This window comes from Stenella coeruleoalba, assembly GCF_951394435.1.
Source record: "Stenella coeruleoalba genome assembly, chromosome: 8".
NCBI lineage: Eukaryota > Metazoa > Chordata > Mammalia > Artiodactyla > Delphinidae > Stenella > Stenella coeruleoalba.
In genome coordinates, this window is record NC_137154.1 from 4,567,462 (window position 1) to 4,588,164 (window position 20,703).

At 52.4% G+C, this 20,703-nt stretch overlaps 1 protein-coding gene across 3 annotated transcripts in view; it reads left to right on the forward strand.

Annotated features, from left to right (window-relative positions):
• The first annotated feature begins 441 nt into the window (after nt 1–441).
• Nucleotides 442–20,703, forward strand: part of CPT1A (carnitine palmitoyltransferase 1A) — a 63,613-nt gene continuing 43,351 nt past the window's right edge. For 2 of the 3 annotated variants that reach the window (XM_079928371.1, XM_079928373.1), the window contains exons 1-3: nt 442–571; nt 17,345–17,498; nt 20,070–20,209. In XM_079928371.1, the coding sequence (XP_079784497.1) occupies nt 17,358–17,498; nt 20,070–20,209 (281 nt within the window). In that variant the 5' untranslated portion in view covers nt 442–571; nt 17,345–17,357. Of the gene's footprint in view, nt 572–902; nt 1,014–17,344; nt 17,499–20,069; nt 20,210–20,703 lie in introns of those variants that run through there. The other variant, XM_079928372.1, reaches the window with a different exon arrangement.

Sequence of the window (20,703 nt, forward strand, 5' to 3'; positions counted from 1 at the left end):
TGGAGTGTGGGCTCTGAAATCAGACCCGGGCCCAATGTCGAATCCACCTTCTTAGTGTGATTGTGGGCAGTTTAGTGATCCCTCCTCTGACCCGGGCTAGGATCAGCTATTTATAGGGGTGCCGTGAGGATTATACGGGGCAATGCCTATAAAGGGCGAGCTTGCGCTAGTCACTGTGCTAAGCGCTTGTACGGGCATGGCCCTAATGAGTTGGCCCATTTTTCAGATGAGGAAACTGAGGCTCGCAGGGCGAGAAATCTCGTCCTAGGCATCAAGCTGGCAGAGGCGGAGGGGGCCTGCACCCCTGCGAGCCTCAGTTTCCTCGCCCGACCCGCTCCTCAGGGCGCCCGCCCCTGCTGATGCCCCGCCCCGTTCGTCCAGGTCCCGCCCTTGGCCCGCCGAGCGCCGGGAGTCGCCGCACAGCCCCTCGCGCCTCAGCCAATCGGCCGCGGGCGGCGTCGGGTGCCTTCAACCTCGCCCGCTGTCCTCCCGCCCGGCGCTCGCTCGCTGCCTCGCTCACTCAGCCGCCGCTGCTGCTGGGGCTGTTGCCGCGTCTCTGTCCACCGACTCGGTAAGGCCGGGCTAAGGCCGCGCGCCGCGGGGGGGGGGGCGGTGCTGGCGGGAGCCGGGGGCTGGCTGCGGCGGGGCCCAGGGCCAGGGGCGGACGGGGACTGCAAGGGCCCGGGCCGAGGAGGGGGACGGGGGGCCGCCGCCTGTGTCGGGGCGCCGAGGGACAGCGGTTCTTAGAGAGCTCGAAACCGGAGCGGGGCGGGACTCCCCATACCCCGCAGTGGATTGGGTCTAGGGCGTCCGCGTCAGTGTCAGTCCGCATGCGGGCAGGTCCGGTGTGGCTGCGGGAGGGATGCTCAACCCTTCGGACTTAGCAGGACGCCTCCGGGCTGGGGCCAGTAGGGCCACCGGCTATCTTTCCCTTCCCATCTCACCGTCACTTCCCAGGAGTGGGTTGATTGGGTCTCGGGGTCTGCCCGAGGATCGGTCGGCCTTGCGAGCAGGTACTGTATGGGAGCTGCAGGGACGCTTGACTCTCCGGACTTGGCAGGATGCCCCCGGCCAGGGGACCCCAGGACTGCCGGTTCCCTTTCGCCAGCATCCCACTCCCCTCGCCGAAGTGGATTGGGTCTGGGGATCCGCGGTAGGGCGGTGGAAAGGACGCGACGGCGGGATGGATGCTGAGCCCTCGGGATATGGCAGGGCGCCGCGGATCCTTCCTTTATCTAGCCCCATCCCCTCCCCCTCCGAGAGTGGATTGGGTCTGGGGGGCCGTCCCGGGGTCGCGGGCCGGCCCAAGCGGGAGCCAGAGGGAAGCTAGGGACTCAGCAGGGCGCCGCAGACCCCCTCCAGGCTCCCGACCCCCTCCAGGCTCCCGCCCCCGCAGCGCCGCCGTGGGGACACGCCCTTGGCGCTGGGACTCCAGGCGGTGTCCAAGCGCCCTAGGTGGATGCGAATGGAGGCGCCAGGCCTAGGTCCCCTCTTGCGAGCATCCTCCATCCCCCCATGCGGCGCGCGGTCTAGGGCAGGTGGGCGAGGAGAGCCTGCCCAAGGTCGCGCCGGGCCGGGGAACTTGCCTTGCAGGGGGTGGGAGGGTGTGGGCGCTTCACGTGACCAGGCCTGGGCGAACTTGGCCTGCGAGCCCGGACGGCACGGTCAGGGCGGTAGAGCAGCCCGGGCTCCGGGGCCCCTATTCCGGCAGCCCCTAACCCCATCGCCCGGGGCGAGCAGACAGTTCCTTTCGTTTTGGAAAGGCTGTGGATCAGTGTCTTTATAGTGTAAATCGGTGGTTGACTCGCATTAAAGCCGAACTGAACAAAGATGATCTTACTTTTTTAACTCCAAGAGTTAAAAATCTCGAGAAATCAGGTTGAATACAGAACTTAATATTCCCAACTCGGAGCTGCTTTCGGTTTCCTCTGTGCTCCATGTGATATTAAAATATTGAAGGGCAGATTTTAGTAGGCAACTGCTAACTTTGTGAGTCACCAAATAAAATCAGTTTAACCTTTTGAAAAGTGTATTTTGTTACACCATTTTCTCACACAGGCTTCCGGTTTCTGGTCATTCCAGATATTCAAGCATGCTTATTTCCTTCTAAACCACAAACCAAATGAATAAAAAAATGGCCGAACACACTGGTCTTTTAATTTTTTTTTATGCCAGCAAGCAATCACCCCCCCTTTCCAAATTATTTAAATGAGAACATTAATGCTGATGATAATGCTTATCGTTGAGGCGAGGGAGTGTTTAGTTGTAAGTGATAGGAGCTGAATGCAAAATTCTCGTTGGAGTTTGGGGTGGTTCTGCCCCTGCGTGCCCGGGGGCTGCTTTTCGTATGTAAATGAACGGTTTCCTTCCAAAGATGTGTGGCTAGACCTGATCTTGCACATTGAACTCCATCTGAACAGCTGTTGGAATCAGAAAAAGAGCCATCTTAAGGAGTGCACATACTTTGTATCAAGAGTGGCAGAAATTGGCGTCATGCACAGGCCGAAATAACCTTTCGAGTTTGTACTGAAAACAAGCGGCCTAACCCAGAGGTGAAAGGAAGAAAGCTGGCGTCGCTGCCGCCCGGCCTTGGCCCCAGATCCAGCCCCCGTGGTCACCGAGCGGTCAAGCCTGGGTCTCCGGGGAGTCCTGGGGCGAGGGCCCGGGCTTACGCAACTCTGGCCCCGCGTGCCCATTCATGGAAGCACAGTTAATTGTTCCTTGGGCTGCGCGGTGAGCCCCTTCCGGAGGCGCTCTGGGCTCGCGGGGCGCGGGGCAGCGTTTCTGGTGTGGGTTGCCTTAGGGCACACCAAGCTCTTAAATGTCCCCAAAGTTGACCATGCAGGGCTCGGCCTTCCCACCCAGAGGCGCTGCATTTCGCCCGCTGTTGCCGGAGTGGCAGCGCCGCCGACGCGCGCCAGCTCGCTCCGGAACGTGGCTCCGAGCCGGCCCGGTGGAACAGGATCTGAACGCCCGGGGCGCGCCAGGCCGGGGGCGGGGCTCGCGGTAACCTTTCCCCTACTTTTCTCAGCCGTCACGTGACGCCCGTGGGGGGAGGGGCGGGCCGCGCCGACCGCAGCTGCTGGCATTGCCTGTGAGGACGCGTTCCAAGCGAGCAATTAAAGTTGCAGCCTGGAGTCTAAAGGCGGTGGGAAGGTGGGAGGCGGAAACGCTTACCCGCTCCGGCCCGGGGCTGCTTCTGCACTTTGATCCAATGCATTTTTTCCTTTGTTGGAAAAAATGTTTAGTCACTCTGCATGGTTATTATTGGCAGACCTGACAGTTCAGTTACCGGTGGGCGCCTGCACTTTGAATTCCGGAAAAATTGCTGCTTTTAAGAATAAAATTGTTGTTCAAGCTGGTGTGTTTCAAGTGTGTTTCGGAGACTCTCCCTCTTACTTTAACGAGACCTCTACTTTCTTCGAATGGCTTGAGCCCCTCTCGAGCTTTTCCGGCGAGGACTTTTCTGTTTTAAAAATAAGTACTACAGGCACACGGTGCAAAATGAAGGGGGTGCAGGTGGGAATTCAGCACAAAGCTGGCCTCCTCACCCGGTACCCCTCCGCAGAAGCTACCACTATTAAGTTTCCTTGACAACTGTAGAAATAGTCTAGGCTGTACAGGGCATTAAAAAAAAAATCTGTTAGAGACATCTCACAGCTTCATCAACATCAAATTCTACTGCCAAAGAAACAAACGAATGCTTTATAAAATACAGAATTGGGAAGAATTAGGGAAGCAGAGGCCAAACTTTCATGGATATGTAAGTAAAATAGCCTTTTTGAGGGGGTTTCCTTTGCATTATATTTGTACACAATGATATTTATAATCTATATAATTATATTTTGAAAGATGTTGCATAAAAATAGGCAATATATGAATAATACTACCAACCTTCAACAGTTCATCCTAACGACATGGTAAAAATATGGATAATCTAAAGGAAGCTCTTAAAGATGTCTGTTACTTAACACGAGGAATATTTTCTGCTTGTTGATTTCTGATATTCTGCTGCGTTTTGTGAACTTTACCTTTTACCCCAAGCAAATATTAGGTGACTGAGAGCCTCAGTTCAGTGGAATGGCCTTTAGTTTTTTTGCATGTGAGCTGTTTTTATGTCCAGGAATGTTTAGGGAAGTTAATAATTGAAAGCAATTGTGCTGCCGAGTGCGGTGTGCCTCTCCAGGCGTACAGTAGGGTAGTGGCCACTATGGAGGGTTGGAAAATAGGGTAGCTACGCTCAGCTTACGAAGGCTTATCGGCTAATTGTTGGACACCGAGTTCTCTACGTAAAAAGGAAAGGAATCGTTCATACACTCCATGTGGTGGTTCACTCACCCATCCCAGGAATCTGAGGGTCATCCTAGATTCTGCTTCCTAAATGGCTCGTTTTTTTTTTTTTAATATTTACTTATTTATTTGGCTGTGCTGGGTCTTAGTTGCGGCATGCGGGATCTAGTTCCCTGACAAGTTTGTATTAAAAGCTAGAGTCTGTCATAGAGTGAAGTCAGAAAGAGAAAAACAAGTACTGAATGCCAACACATATATGTGGAATCTAAAAAAAAAAAAGAAATGGTTCTGATGAACCTAGGGGCAGGCAGGGATGAAGACGCAGATGTAGAGAATGGACTTGAGGACACGGGGGTGGGAGGGTAAGCTGGGATGAAGTGAGAGAGTGGCATGGACCTATATACACTACCAAATGTAAAATAGCTAGTGGGAAGCAGCTGCATCGCATGGGGAGAGATCAGCTCAGCTAGGTGCTTTGTGACCACCTAGAGGGGTGGGCTAGGGAAGGTGGGAGGGAGATGCAAGAGGAAGGGGATATGGGGATATGTGTATACATATAGTTGATTCACTTTGTTATACAGCAGAAAGTAACAACATTGTAAAGCAATTATATTCCAATGAAGATGTAAAAAAAAAAGCTAACACAAAATAACCTTTCCTTTAAGAAGCCGTCATATGCTGTAACTCGTACTTTGCTTTTTATGAAATAATACTTCATTTATAAGATTATACATGTATCACTGATTTTCCCAAGTGTCGGCCTCTCCGTGCCCTTAAAAAGATTTAATGCACGGAGTTTTGGTTTCTTTCTCCTTTTGCAAGCAGGCACTGTTGCGCAGAGTGAAGTACAGTAATGCTGCTGAAAGTTAAATGTCAAAGACGTTGGGCTGGGGTATCAAACGCAGTGGGAAGAGGAAGGATGGAAATCCACATTCTTGGAGGACTGCTGCTGGCCTGTGGCTGCAGTTGGGAAGGTACAGAGTATGTTCCTGCATTGGAGACCTAATGTGAGTTATGGGTAGCGTGCATACTTTATTTGACAGGAAACAGATCTTACGAATGGCGATGACATGTGCTCTAGCCGCCCCCCCCCACACACAGACGTCTAAGTGGCAGACCTGGAATTTGAACCCGGATCTGTGTTCTCCAAAACGTGTGCCCCCTCCTGCTGACAGGCTGCTTCCCAGACCACGGTGCAGGCAGAGGGCCTGGATGTTGGCACCTCCCCCAGCCCAGGGCCCACTGGATGTGACATTGAATCAGCTGTGTGTGTTTCTGGGTTTCCACTTCCTCATCTCTAAGGCGGTGCCTCTGACAGCTGTCATCCTGTCTCACAGGGGTTTTCTGAGGATCCAAAAGAGGCCAGGTGTGAGAGTAGCTTTGAGGGTGTGAAATGAATACAGCTTCCAGCAAACAATACCATGGCCGCAGGCAGGACTTTTTTTTTTTTGGCTGCATTGGGTCTTCATGGCTGCACGCGGGCTTTTCTCTAGTTGTAGTGAGCGGGGGCTCCTCTTCGTTGCTGTGCGCGGGCTTCTCATTGCGGTGGCTTCTCTTGTTGCGGAGTACGGGCTCTAGGCGTGCAGCCTCAGTAGTTGTGGCACGCAGGCTCAGTAGTTGTGGCACGCAGGCTCAGTAGTTGTGGCTCGCAGCCTTAGTTGCTCCGCAGCCTGTGGGAATCTTCCCGGACCAGGGCTCGAACCCGTGTCCCCTGCGTTGGCAGGCGGATTCTTAACCACTGAGCCACCAGGGAAGCTCCGCAGTCGGGTTTTATGGATACGGCTGCCTTCTGCAGCCCCCAGATTGTAACGTGTGGTTTGACCAGTTCAACTGTACTTCTGGGTGCAAAGGAGAAGCACGTGCGTGGGAAATACGGGGCACCCCCTGCAAGGTTTTAGGGACGTTTGAGGGAACCACACCCTGGTGGAGAGGAGAGGTTCGGGGACTTCTCTTGGGTGGATGCATGCCTCTCCCAGCCGTTCTAGCTCAGGCCATTGTCCTGATGTTGGCCAGGCTGGAGGGGGTCCTTCTGGATGGACGTACAGAGAAAAACACCTGAAGAGGTAGTGCAGGTAATTGGGTTAGACTATTGTATTGGCAGGTTACGCCTGCCAAGACATTCTGTATTTTCTTTCTTTTTTTTTGGCCACTCAGCACAGCATGCGGGATCTTAGTTCCCGATCACGGATGGAACCCGCGCCCCCTGCAGTGAAAGCGCGGAGTCTTAACCACTGGACCACCAGGGAAGTCCCCAAGACATTCTGTATTTTCTTTCTAAAAATGTGACCCTCGATGACCTTTCCCCAGTTCTTTTTCTTGGTGAAATCACATTTCTTTGTATTTAACTGATTAACCATTACTTGTTGATACGGCACCGTATAAGGGTTACATTTGAATTTGCTTTATTTTTACAGTACCTCGGTAGGCAGAAGCTGTCGTTTCTCGAGAGCCATAGAAGAAGGGATAACGATTCAGGTTTCCCCTCTAACCTGCCTTGACTCAGCATCTTTACCCTGTAAATGTGAACGGTTTATTATGACGTACTTCACTTCGGGAAATGAACCGTGTGGCCCGTTTAATTCGGCTATTCAGTGCTCTGTCATCAATTCAAGATGTAGCCATTCATAAATGAAAGTTCCTGCGCCTTGCCTGTGCACGAAGCCCTCCCCCAAATTTAAAGTGAGTCCTGAGTCTCATGTTCTTGCTTCTAAGATGCCTCCCTCAGATTAGGGAAAGAATAATTTGTATTTGTTTGTGTATACACTTGCTGAACAAACACAAGAGCACAATTACAGAGGATCATGTCTCCAAGGAAATAAGGACTGGCCCGTGGTGTGCAGAGAGGTGGGGTGCCCACACGCTAGTGGAGAGGAGCCCTTTTATGTTTTCTTCCCGTCACTGCTAATTTTTGCCTGCATCTAACCTCTCACCCTCATTAACAGCAAAATGGCAGGAATACTAAATACTAAAGAGCAAAAAGGAACCTGAGAAGACACATGAACCCCTGGGCTGGTGAAGCCTTTCCAGAACCTTCCTGGTGCTTTCCTTGATGTGCTTCAGGTGGCAGTGCTGAGGTAAACCTGGGTACCACCTTGGTTGTCACGTATGGCAGGAACATGGTCTCCCCAAGTTGGAGCCAGTCCTGGAGGGCAGAATCAGCTTTGTTAGCTGAACCCTCCCAGGCGTTGGTCACCGGCCCATGGAAGAATATGTGGTAGATGGTAAGATAATTGCTCTGCCCCCCGCTAAAGATGGTGCTGCAGATTCTTTGCCTGCACTGGCTTCTCACAGGAGGTTTTCCAGGGGTGGCAGCGCAAGTGTCATCCAGCCTCACTCTGATGAGGGATGCAGGCTGTGCTCCTGGAGACCCTGCCCGGCACTCGTGCTGCGCTAAGCTGTCGCTTCCTGTGGGTGACCTTTTCTCAGAGGATTTCCAGCTCAGCTGTTTGCCTCTAGATGAGGTGGATTTTAATAGAAGGCAGGGTCCGCTCCTGGGGGCCTGTGAACTGTGCAGTTCTAGTGGGAATACTGGAAATACTGCAACATGGGGATAATTTCAGAGTTGGCACCCACTGTATTTGTAGTTACTGTAGTTTGACTGCTGGTTGCAGTCACATCATTTTGGTTACGACAGAGTGACCTAATTTTATATCTGTGTTGTAACGTCAGGAATCTTAAGGAGAACTTTGTGTGGAGTACTTACCCCCTAACTTGGTAGGTAAGAACGTGAGTTTTGGAGCTGGACCTGGGACTGATTCCTCGCTCTGCTGTTTGCTGGCTGTGACCTTGGGCAAGTTTCTTGACATCCAAGTCTCCGTCTTCTCACTTGTAGGTGGGAATAGCAGGAGTAACCAATTTCTAGAGTTCCCGTCAGAATTAAACGGGGTAATGCAGGTAAAATACGGATCGCATTGGCTGGCACATGCCAAAGACTTCGGTAGGAAGAATATTTTGTATCTTCCTTGTTAAAAGCACAAAAATTAATCTGTACGCCTTACCTATCTATCTACCTACTAGCTACTTCTCTCCTTATCTGTTAATTTCATGACTGTTCTGAAAGGCTTCTGACAACACATAATTTATCATATATTATATTATTATATTCTGTAAAGGCCGTTTTCTGGGAAACCTGCTGTCACATGGCCAGTTTTTATTGTTTGTTTTTCATCATAGAGGTGATTTTCACACCTCAGTTTTCCCCAGGCCTGTTTTGAAGTCTGGCCCTGTACTTTCCATTGGGTGACCTTTCACCTCCTTTCCTGCTGCCTGTTGAAGAACCTGGGGGGGGGGGTGGAGGAGGACGGCTCTGAAGGAGGCCAGATGCCCTTGAGGGAAACAGGATGTCTTATGGATGACTTTTTAAAAATTAATCTGTTTATTTATTTATTTACTGTTGGCCACATTGGGTCTTCGTTGCTGCGTGTGGGCATTCTCTAGTTGCGGAGAGCGGGGTCTGCTCTTCGTTGAAGTACGCGGGCTTCTCATTGCGGTGGCTTCTCGTGGCACGGAGCACGGGCTCTTGGCGTGTGGGCCTCAGTAGTTGTGGTACGCGGGCTCAGTAGTTGTGGCGCACGCGCTTAGTTGGTCCGTGGCGTGTGGGATCTTCCTGGACCAGGGCTCGAACCCGTGTCCCCTGCATTGGTAGGTGGATTCTTAACCACTGCGCCACCAGGGAAGTCCTTATGGGTGACTTCTTGATCACATGACCAGTGTTACAATTTGCAGGCCACTGACCTCTGAGGTTAAAGGCTTTTGTTAAAAGGAATTGGTTGTGGAGAAAGAGGGCAAAGTGAACACATTTGACAAACAAAGTACAGACCAATTTATTGGCCAGGGAGTTAGAGGGTGGCAGTGGGCTGTTAAAACGAAGGTAGTCTCACCAAAATTGAATGAGATGTTGCAGCATTTCCCCCCCAGATTGTTCACTTCACGTTCACTGTTGGAGAACTGTCTGTGGGCTCATGGTTGGTTCAGAGAATCCAACAAGGATTCGTGTCCTGGGGAGCTTTACAGCTTATGTCGGGAGATTAAACGAATAACTGACAGGTGAAGGTCACTCGCCAGGAAGTGCAGCTGAAATGGCTAAATGTAACTGGTGGAATTCCTGTGCTTCCGGAAAGGAATTCCGAGGCAGGCACCTGGGCGAGGGGAGCTGTAAGCTAGGTGTGAAGCAGGAAAAGGGAAATCGAGAAAGGTCCGAGACATCCCGGCTCTGAGTCGGAGTTCACAGGCCACAGGGCATGACCAGTGGGCCTGGCCAAAGAGGAGGTGACCGGGAGACTGAGCTTGGGAGGGCCTCGGGAATAGCGGCGTAATTCAAGACCAGAAGTGTGACTTTTAAAAACTGCAATAAATAGGTCGTCCTTCTCAACCCGAGTGTCTTATTCTGGACCTCGGTGTTTTTCCTGGAGCGGATTAGCATAAGGTGCTTAAGCGCTCTGGCACAGACCTTGGTGACTGACTCCCTCCTTTAGTGGCCCTCCTGGTTTCTAAGGCGGCACCATCGCATGGTTGCCACCACGTTCAGCTGGGCGGGCAGCAGCGCCCAGGTGTGTCCCGGGCCGGCAGGTTTGTGCACGATCACCGTCAGGTGGGGCTCCAGGTGGGCGCTCTCCACCTGATGTGGCCAGAAGTGATTTCTGTCCTCCCAGGGGAAATAGACGGGTCCGTAGCCCCACAGCCAACATGCACACAGAGAGGGCTTTGTTTTCAGTATGTTGGATCAATTTCTGGATGTCTCCCCGCAGCTGGGGGGTTGCTGCCACCAGCGGCCACCTCCAGTTTACCCCCGAGCTGGTCTGGCGGAGCACTGCAGGAGGGGCCTCACACCAAGCACAGTCCCCAAGGGGCCTTCTCCCCCCACCTAGCCAGACCTTCAGCAGGGAGGAGCAGCCAGCCTGCACTTCCAGAAGGTTCTTCCACTGTCCCCCTGTTCCCTCCAGTTCAGAATTCTTGTCCGAGGGCCTCCGGTAGCTGCCCAGTGATGATTTGCGAGAACAACCGAGTGCAGAAGTGGAGACAGTTGGTGTGTTTTCCTCTCCAGCCTCCGGAGAATCCGGGGCACAGGTGCACATCCTGTGGGTGGGTCCCTGGGGAAGCCACGGCTCTCCACCCAGGTGGAGTGGTACTCGGGGAGAGGGGCAGCATACCTTCCCAGGACAGCAGGTTCTGGTGCTGGCCAGCATGGGGTGAGGGATGGAGTGAGGACTGCCCTAGCCCGTCCGTGACCCGGCGTGGCAGGCGGTTGGAGGTGTTTCAAGGAGAGAGTTGGCCGGGAGGATACGGGAAAGATGCAAGGTGGGTTTTCAGTTGACTTGGTTTTGGCATCAGTGTAGATGAGTTTGGAGAGAAACTCATGTGCACAGATACAGGGCAAAGCCCTGGGCAGGGCCCTGTGGGTGGTTGAATCCCGGGTGCAGAGGGGCTGGAGGAGGACCCTCAGCAGATGCACTGGTAAGACAGTCTATGCACCTGGTGACCTTACGTGGAAGGGAGAGGAAGCTGGAGAGGGGGCCGGCGCGTGGACACTCGGGGTTTAGCTGCACACCGTGTGTGGGCACGGCAGAGGCTGCGCCAGCCCAGGGAAGCTGGGAAGGGGGTGCTGCCCGCTCGCCTGGCCCTTGGGGCCCTGCCGTACCCTTTTTTTTTTTTTTTTTAATTTTTTGGCTGTGCCGCGCAGCATGCGGGATCTTAGTTCCCCGACTAGGGATGGAACCCGCGCCCCCTGCAGTGGAAGCGCGGAGTCTTAACCACTGGACGGCCAGGAAAGTCCCCTAGCGCGCCCTTTGCCTTCACCCTGGAAGGTGGAAGGGATGCAGAGAAGAGGCTGCCCAGGGTAAGTGGCCCGGATCCAGACACGGTCCCCAGCCTGCCAGCTGGCCCCAGGGCCCTTCCTCTCCTGGTGTGTTGAGGTTCCCAGCGGTGCTGACAGTGACAGGACAGCCGTGCCAGCCTGGGCTGGTGCGCCTCGGGGCTCCAGGGATGCAGGCCAGGAAGGGAGAGTTGGGGACAGGGCAGTCTCCGGTCCACATGGCGAAGTATTAGTATCTGTTCCTTCCGGGAGGGGATATGTAGGTGTGATTCCTTGCTCTCGTGCGTTGGCGGTATCTCCTGCTGTAAGACAGAAAACATCCTTCTGTGTTAACACAGTGAAGCTCACTGGGGCTCTCTTGCGCTCCTCATAACTCCTGATGTTCCTCGAGTTTATTACTGGCGTGCCTCCTTGCACCTGGAGCAGGTCTGGCCTCTCCCGGCATGGCAGGCGGTTGGAGGTGTTTCAAGGAGAGATCTGCCAGCAGTGGGGAGGCCATTCGTCAGCAGTGGCCCTTCAGCTCCAGGCACTTCTGCCAGCCCTGCGGGGCTGCTGACCTGATTGACTGCAGGGAAGTATCCGGAGGAACGGCTTGGCTCTCTGCTGGCGAGGTTCGCACCATTCTCACGGTGGTTTTCAGACTCTGGTCTGGAGCCCTCCACCCCTCAGGGCCAAAGGGAGGAAGAAGAGGGTTGAAAGGCTTTATCCACGAACCGTTCCTGTGTGTTTACATTTGAAGAAAAAGGTCCCCATTTTTAGAGATGTTAGGAACCCTCTGGGCGAGCGACCCAGGGGAGCTGCTTCATGTCCAGCGGCCACGGTCAGCCTTTGGGAAGTGATGGTAGCTGTGTCTTCATCAATTACTCCAGCTGCTGCTTCGGGGCGACTCGAAGGTGGGAGAGGCAGGGCAGTGCGTTCAGGCTGCACCCACACCCACCTGGGTTGGGTGGAAGGTAGGAGCTGGGGGTATGACCTGCGAGGGTGCCCCAGGGCAGGGGGCGCAGTGACCCCACAGGCAGCCTCGCCCTTCCTTTCTTCTTGTTTCTGCAGGTGTGGTTGGGTGGGTGAGCAGCTATTGAAAGTTGGTCTCTGGGTGTGAGATTTAGCACCGGCTGCAGTGGATACGTGTTTTATTTTCTTAAACATATTTTAAGCAATTATTAGAGCAGATGACAAACATACAGAAGAGACACAGGTGAGAATTCCCTGGCGGTCCAGTGGTTAGGACTCTGTGCTTCCACTACAGGGAACTAAGATATCCCGCAAGCCATGTGGCATGGCCCCCCCGCCAAAAAAAAAAAAAAAGAAGCACAGGCATAAGGATTCTCACTTGGTCACAGCCCAACTTCACCAGTTCTCACATATGGCAGTCCCTACCCCTGTCCATCCTTCCCCCACCTCCAGTGGTTTTGAAGCAAATCCCAACATGATAAAAGATAAAAGTGCATTGGTAAATATTTCAGTATGTATCGCCAAAAGATAGCAGCTCTTACCATTCAATTAAAAAATAGTTTTCTAACTTTGATTGTAAAATGTGTGCATATTATATTTGAAACAGTTGTTTTCAGGCACCTGCAAAAAGTCTCATCCTGATGAATGATAACATACAATACACCATGTATTTATATTTCCATGTGTATTGGTGAAGCAATGCATAGAATTTAATTTGAATCACAAAGTTGGTGATTTGACATTAAAAAAAGACAGCAGCTCTTTCAGAAAATAACCACCATATCACGTGACACTTAAAAGCATTTAATAGTCATTCTTAAGGTTATGAAGTAACAGTTGTTTAAAGGGGTCCTTAGCGTGAATGCAGAACTGGGGCACATCGGGGGAAAGGAGTAGTAATGCACCCGCCTGAATTACATGTCTGAGGAGAGAAGGTTCAGATGCATGAGTGTTAAATAGATAACACTTCTGTTTCATGAGACAGCGGTGTTTCTGTGACAGCTTTATTGGGAGATCATTCACATCCCATACCATCCACCCACCTCAAGTGTACACGTCAGTGATTTTAGTATATTCACACGTATGTGCAGCTGTGACCCTCATCAATTCTGGGACATTTCATCACCCCCCAAAGAAACCCTCCTCTCCTTAAGCCCCACCTCCCCCCGGCCCTAGGCAACCACTGCTTTCTGCCTCTGCGGATGTGCCTGTTCTGGACATTTCCCATAGGTGGAATCGTACAATACGTGGCCATCTGTGTCTGGCTGCCTTCACTCAGCATCATGTTTTCAAGGGTCACCCGTGCGGTGGTGTGTGTCAGCGCGTCATCCCTTCGTATTGCCTGTAAGTAGCATCCTGTTGTATGGACAGGGCATATTTTGTTTACCCCCGTTCGTCAGTGGGAGGGTGTTTGGGCTGCTTCCACTTTTTGGTTATTATGAATAATGCCGCCGTGAACATCACGTACAGGTTTGTGTGCAGACGCACGTTTTCATGAGCATGAGCCTAGGAGCGGAATTGCTGGGTCGTGTGGTAACTCCACATTTGACCGTTTGAGGAGCTGCCAGACTTTTCCGAAGGGGCTGTGCCGTCTGACATCCCGGCCAGACGTGCACGAGGGTTCCGATTTCTCCACATCCTCTCCAGCGCCTGTCATCGCCCATCCTTTTGATTATGGCGGTCCTGGTGGGTGCAAAGTGGTATTTTACTGCAGCGAAAGCTCTGCATTGTCCTGGTGGCTGCAGGGGGCAGTATTCCAAGGCTGAGTGTTTGCAAGTGCGAGGCTGTGGATGCCAAAATCGAGGGTGGAATTTTCACTCGATAGATTTGCAGAGGGAGCTTCTCAAGCCCTTGTCATCTGGTTCACTAACTCCTGCTTCTGGCTCAAATCGGGGGAGGCCGGCTCACGATCGTCATCCTGGCTCCTGCAAAACTAGAAAAACAAATTGTCCACCTGGAGGGCACTTAAGACTCTTCTATTTGGTTTTTAGTCTGAACCAATCAAAACAAGCAAATCACTAGTTAAATTCAGAGTTTTTTCATTTTTAAAAAGAATAATTTTTAGGGACTTCCCTGGCAGTCCAGTGCTTAAGACTCCATGCTTGCCCTGTAGGGGCCATGGGTTTGATCCTTGGTGGGGGAACTAAGATCCCACATGCCACATTGTGTGACCAAAAAATAATAATAATAATACAATAATTTTTATTAGAGTACAATTGATTTACAATGTTGTGTTAGTTTCTGCTGTATAGCAAAGTGAATCAGTTATATGTATACATATATCCACTCTTTTAGATTCTTTTCCCACGTAGGTCATTACAGAGTATTGAGTAGAGTTCCCTGTGCTATACAGTATAGGCCCTTATTAATTATCTATTTTTCAAAGAGTTCTGATAAAGGCCTCCAGAAACGGAGGCTGTAAATATCCTTGTCTGTGTGCCCCTGCCCAGCAGAGGTTAGCTCCCCGAGCAAACACCGGACACATACCTTTGGAGAGAATTGGCTACAAACACTACGTTTAGTCTACTGCCATTAATAATCCCTTCCTGTTCTGCAGAAAGCCCTTGAAAGATTTTAAAAATCATTGAGGGACTTCCCTGGTAGCACAGTGGTTAAGAATCTGCCTGCCAATGCAGGGGACACGGGTTCGAGCCCTGGTCCGGGAAGACCCCACATGCCACGGAGCAACTAAGCCCATGAGCCACAACTACTGAGCCTGCACTCTAGAGCCTGCGAACCACAACTACTGAAGCCCGCGTGCCTAGAGCCCGTGCTCCACAACAAGAGAAGCCACCGCAATGAGAAGCCCGTGCACCGCAATGAAGAGTAGCCCCCGCTCGCCACAACTAGAGAAAACCCGCGCACAGCAATGAAGACCCAAAGCAGCCAAAAATAAAAATTAATTAATTAATTTTTAAAAATCATTGAAAGGGTAGCCAGTCACATAATTTTATTTGCTGTGATGCATGCTGTGCAGAATTCTTATCTTTGTAAGACCTGCTTTGTGTTCACCCCAAGGCTTTGATGGGGGGAGGGCTTGAGTTAACCTTCAGGTTCTGGAAACATCTTAAGAGCCACCTTGGGTAGCTTTTCGAGAAATTGATTCCAGCTGTTGGTTTAAAATGTCTTCAGCATTTTCAATTTACCTGTAGCGAGCTTTTGCTTAGAGTCGTGCTGCTTTCAAATGGCATCTGTCTTCATAGTTAGCCAGGCTCTGGACGTTTGCTCTGTGCCAGGTAAATAATGTGTAATTTTTCTTATCCTTCTTTTTGCCCACGCCACACGGCTCGCAGGATCTTAGTTCCCTGCCCAGGGATCGAACCCAGGCCCTCAGCAGTGAAAGCACAGTGTCCTAACCACTGGACCGCCAGGGAAGTCCCAAATAACGCGTAACTATTCTTGAATGCTGGACACATGGCACCAGGCCAAGGTTCCGTGAGGGGGATGCAAGTTTCGCCGACTTGCTTTTTTTCTTTCAAGGTCATCCGAGCAGCACTCTCGGGTGCCCATCCCAGCCACTCCGTCTGCCCCAGCATCTCCACGTGGGTGCCCCGGTCCATCCCGGGGTGAAGGCTCCACTCCCAGCCCACCCCGCGCTGTGGCCTTTCTGTGTGTGGAGGCTCAGTGGAGCCCACACGGTTCAGACCCCAGCCCCAGGGCACCTCCGAAACCTGTCTGGAGCGGGTCACCCTCCCCGTCCCCAGTGTTCCCACTCTGGGCCACGCTCTCCTGGAAGACCACCCCAGCTTCGTACTGGTCTCACTTCCTCACCCCACCTGCCCCTGGCTCCAAACAGCGGCCCGAGTGGTCTTCTTTAGAACAGACACAGACACAGGAACTGACGCCCCTGACTCACAGCCCTGGGATACTTTTCCATTGCCCTTAGCATGAAACCCGACTGCCTCCGGGACCTCCCTTTCTGAATTTAGCGCCCACCTCGAGCCCAGCCACCCTGCACCTCCAGCCCTTTCCCAGGTCTGCCTTCAGGCCTGAAAGTCTTGCCCTCTGGCCAATCCTTCTCCTGGGCTTCCGTGTCGCCTGGGAGGTCCCCTCTGTCACTCCCTCTTCTTTCCACCCCCTGTCTGAGCTGCAGGGGGGCAGGGGGACCCCCATCCTCCCCACGGCTGGCACATAGGAGGCACTCAGCACACTCTTGTTGAACAAACCAGTGAGTGAAAGTTGAGATCATTCGTCCTGATCTGCTGAAGACTAAGCTAGTTTGACTTTTGTAACTGGGTGTCTCTGAAACCGCCTTGCCCTTGATTTTGACGGGTCCGACGTCTGCCCCCAGTGGGCTTATTACACGGGTAAATAAAGGAGACATAGCCTGCGATGGGCATACACACACGCACTCCCAATTTCGGATCTTTATTCTGGTTTGTTCTGGATTTTTAGCTCTTTATCCACGTGTGCTTGGTGCCACACGGTTTAGGAGGAGATGGTACCATCGCCCGCCTTCAGAAGGTTGGCAGAGGGGCTGGTGCTGGGGAGGCCAGGAGGGATCCCGCCAAGGAAGCGGGTGAAGGGAGACCGGATATACCCAGCAGGGGAAATGCAATGCACTTGCCTCTGCCAGGCAGGGAAGCCTGCAGGGAGGGCTGAGCCTGCAGCGGGGGAGGGAACGTGATACTGGCTGTTGACGGCAGTTGGATTTCTGCAGCCTCTGAGGAGGAAGGCCCAGCCTGTCTTGTCCACACCCCACCTCCCCCTGAGGGTTCTGTGCGTCTGGTTTTCGTGGAGTCCTTTGTGGAGCCTGAAGGGGTTTCTCGGGCAGCAGCCTCACGCATACCAGGGGCCAAGGTGTTTGGCGTTGGTCCTGTTTTCCCACCGTTGATCCCTGAAGATAAGGGATCAGGGGCCATTGTGGACGCATTTGTGGACTTTCTGTGCCAGCCTCTAGGCTGGCTGGTGGGCGGGAATGGGATTTGCCTCCCATTTGCGGGGCAAGTTGCTAAACCTCCTCGGGCTTCCTGGGTCAGCCGGGTGTAGACTGGGCGGCAGAGTTGGGTGGATGGCGGGTAGTGGAGGGAGGAACGAGGGGTTCCCGCTCCTGGACTCTGCTGACCACCCAGCGCCTCTAAGCAGAGGCCGCAATTGTCTGTATCTGGCTGGACCAGCAGGGGAGGGGTGATGGCTAATCACAGAATCGGGTGTGTTAATGAAAAACTTGTAATCTATCAAATGGGAGGAAACAATCAGATTCAGAATGGATTACGCTTCTCTACAAGTTAGAGGTTTTCTAACATCCGGTCAGTGCCCCCTCCATGTTACGTTCTCCCCTTGTCTTTCCAGGAGCTCGATAACCATGGCGGAGGCTCACCAAGCCGTGGCCTTTCAGTTCACGGTCACTCCCGACGGAATCGACCTCCGGCTGAGCCACGAGGCCCTCAGGCAGATCTATCTGTCTGGACTTCATTCCTGGAAGAAGAAGTTCATCAGATTCAAGGTTTTCAGACACTTGCTTCAATCTGTACAGTATTCCCTTTATTGAAGTTTCAGCGTGTCAGAGTGGTAGTTGACACATCATGTATGTTTCCGTGGTCCTTAAGGCTTGTGAAACACTTTCCCATGGATTGCCTCGCTGAATTCTTGGAGAAATTCTGTAAGGCAGGTAGGGTGAATCGGGGCCCCGTAGGGCAGATGAGGAAATCAGGACTCGGAGAGGGTAAGTGACCTGCTCGGAAGAAGCAGAATAAAGGCTAGACTCCACGTCTGGGCTCCGAGTCCAGAACCCCCTCTACACCTTGTAGGAAAAGGATTGTTTTTCAGCTGTGTGAAACCGCAGCGAGTTCAACAGCAGTCTCGCCAATAAAATAGTCCAGCGTTGAAAAACATGCACGTAAATGCAAATACAGCTAACCACTCATGCTCTCCATTCTGTTTACCTGCAGGAGTGGACATGCATTCACTGTTTTTAAGCACGTGTCTTGTTTTTAATTCACTTATGTAAAAAATTACAAAAGTCATGAACATGCATGTACCCTTCGCTTAAAACTTCCCCAATTGTGCTGTTTAGGGAAACACTGCTGGGGAAGATCCCCGGGGTGCTCCTTCCCTGCTGCTTGTAAGAATAAATCCTTCCTTCTCCCGAAAAAGAGAAAATAAGAATCACAGAAGGACAAATGCATGTTTAAAAAAATTCAAACAAGACGAAAGTGCACCAGGAGTGTCTGCCCCGCTGTTCCCCAGTTTGTGTGTTTGTTGTCCAGTTTTCCCTTCAGAGGGCAGCTCCAAGGCGGGCTTTTGAAAAGGGACTTCCCTGGTGGTGCAGTGGGTAAGATTCCACGCTCCCAATGCAGGGGCCCCGGGTTCGATCCCTGGTCTGGGAACTAGGTTCCACATGCATACCGCAACTGAGTTCACATGCCGCAACTAAGGAGCCTGCCTGCCGCAACTAAGGAGCCTGCGAGCCGCAACTAAGACCCAGTGCAACCAAATAAATAAATATTAAAAAAAAAAAAAGGCCCAGGAGCTAGGGTGGATGGGAACAGTGACCAGGGAGACAGTGGACCGGCCCCTGGGACCTGGCCAGGCTGGACAGGTGTTCCCGGGCTCTGCCAGAGGGGTCTGGGGCTCAGGTACATGGCCCCGTCACGCTGGTCCCTTGTGGGCGCCAGCAGCATGACCCACCCGAAGTGGAGGAGGGCGCCACCTACAGGGGAAAGTGCCCTTTGCGCTCCTGACCTTGCTGGGACGCCTCCTTTTACCTACAAATGGAGGAAAGTAGAAGCTTGGGTGCCCCGGTGTGGCCGTTGTCGTAACCCAGCGTAGACGTTGTTCCCGGACTTTAAAAACCTTGTGGTACTGCCGAGGAGGCAAAACTAGCGTACGAAAACAGTGCACAGCAAGGGTGCATCCTAACCACGTGGTTCCTTAGGGGACCGTCTGATGCTCAGAGGAAGCGGGGGGAAGGCTTGCATAGCTGCTGCCGGTCGGGGGGATGTGGTGAGCAGAGACCTTTAATCTAGAAACGTCCTCCCTCCATTTTAATTTAGCGTATGTACCTGTTTATTTTACAAGAACGGTTCAGAGAACACCAGAAGGCCCCCCTGCACCCAACCACTTTGTTTAAAATCTTTTGTGATTCTCCATTATGAGAATAACATGTAGGGATGTGTAAGTCTCTTCTGAGAGAATTCAGATAAAGCTTTGAGAGTTTTTTAATCTATTATCTTAACTATTATCATGGCTTCAGTAAGATTTTTTTTTTAATTTTTTATTTATTTTTAAATTTTTAAAATATTTTGCCTGCGCTGCGTGGCATGTGAGATCTTAGTTGCCCGACCAGGGATCAGACCTGGGCCCCCTGCATTGGAAGTGCAGAGTCGTAACCGCTGGACTGCTAGGGAAGTCCCAGGATTTTTTAATTGGGAGTTTTGAAACATACGCAAAAGTAAAGAGGGTAATAAAGCCCCACTGCTCGTTTGCACAGCTGTCAACGTTTTGCCAATTTGGGGTCAGGTGTCTTCCTTCCCCCTCCACTGCTCCTTTTTTTTTTGAAGGCAGGCTGGGGGAGCTTTGGCTGAAGCATCTTACGGCAAATTCTTGACATGAAGTGAGGTTTCCTGGAAATACCTCGGGTTGAATGGTGTCTGATTCAGGAGCAGCAGGAGGGGTGGTTTTGGAGTTGGGGGGGGGCTGTCCAGGCATCCTGGGTGTAGCATGTTGGGGAGAGGACATCGTGGTTGGCAAGGTGGCCAGTGTCCCGAGTCAGTCTGGGTGAAGCTCGGGAATCTGTATGTTAAACTAGTGCTTCGGGTGAGTCTAATGTCCTGGGGTCACTCTCTGGGGGAACTGTTTTAGGAAGGGTTTTGGCTCAGAAGTAGAGGAAGGGAAGGAGCTGGACAGAAGTCGGAGCAGCTGGGGGCTGGAGGCTCAGGGGAACGTTTCCAGTAGTGATAGTGTGGCCGCTTAGCTGCCCCTGTGTGCAGACCGCCCACCCCTCCACTGCCTGCCAGCTCACGGGCCCCCACCACCAGGAGGGACGTTGCTCATGCCGTGCGTGTCTTGTGTTTAGAATGGCATCATCACCGGCGTATACCCGGCGAGTCCCTCCAGCTGGCTCATCGTGGTTGTGGGCGTGGTATCAACAATGTACACCAGGATCGACCCCTCTTTGGGAATAATTGCAAAAATCAATCGGACCCTTGACAGGACGTAAGTAATCCTTTCAAATCTCCAACCGTCTAGGGAGTTATTGACTTCTTTGTTGCTGACGTTTTCATGTCTTCTCACACGTCATGGCTGTTGTGGATTCAGTTTGAGGCTTTTGCTGTGGTTGTCATGTCGGCTTTCTCCCCGTTTCCTGGACTGGTATGAAGGTCCCCTCGGGAGTTTGGGGACCCTTGTGGCCCTTTCTCTGGAGACCAGGGACAAGAAGGGCAGCCTTGGTCCTGGGGTACCCGCCAGGACATGTCAGGGCCCGAGGTGGGAGCCAGCAGTGGCAGTCAACTTAGCCTGGCCAGGGGGACCCTCGAAACGAATTTCTGCCCCAGAAGCCGGTTCTGGACAAGGTCTCTTCCCTGCACTGGGGTCCGTCCTGGAGTTCTGGGACCCCGGGAACTGACTGCTGTCGGGGGCTCTGGGGAGACCTCAGCCCCTCAGCTCCCTGTCTGATTGGCTTAGAACACCGGCGGGACCCCAACACTCTC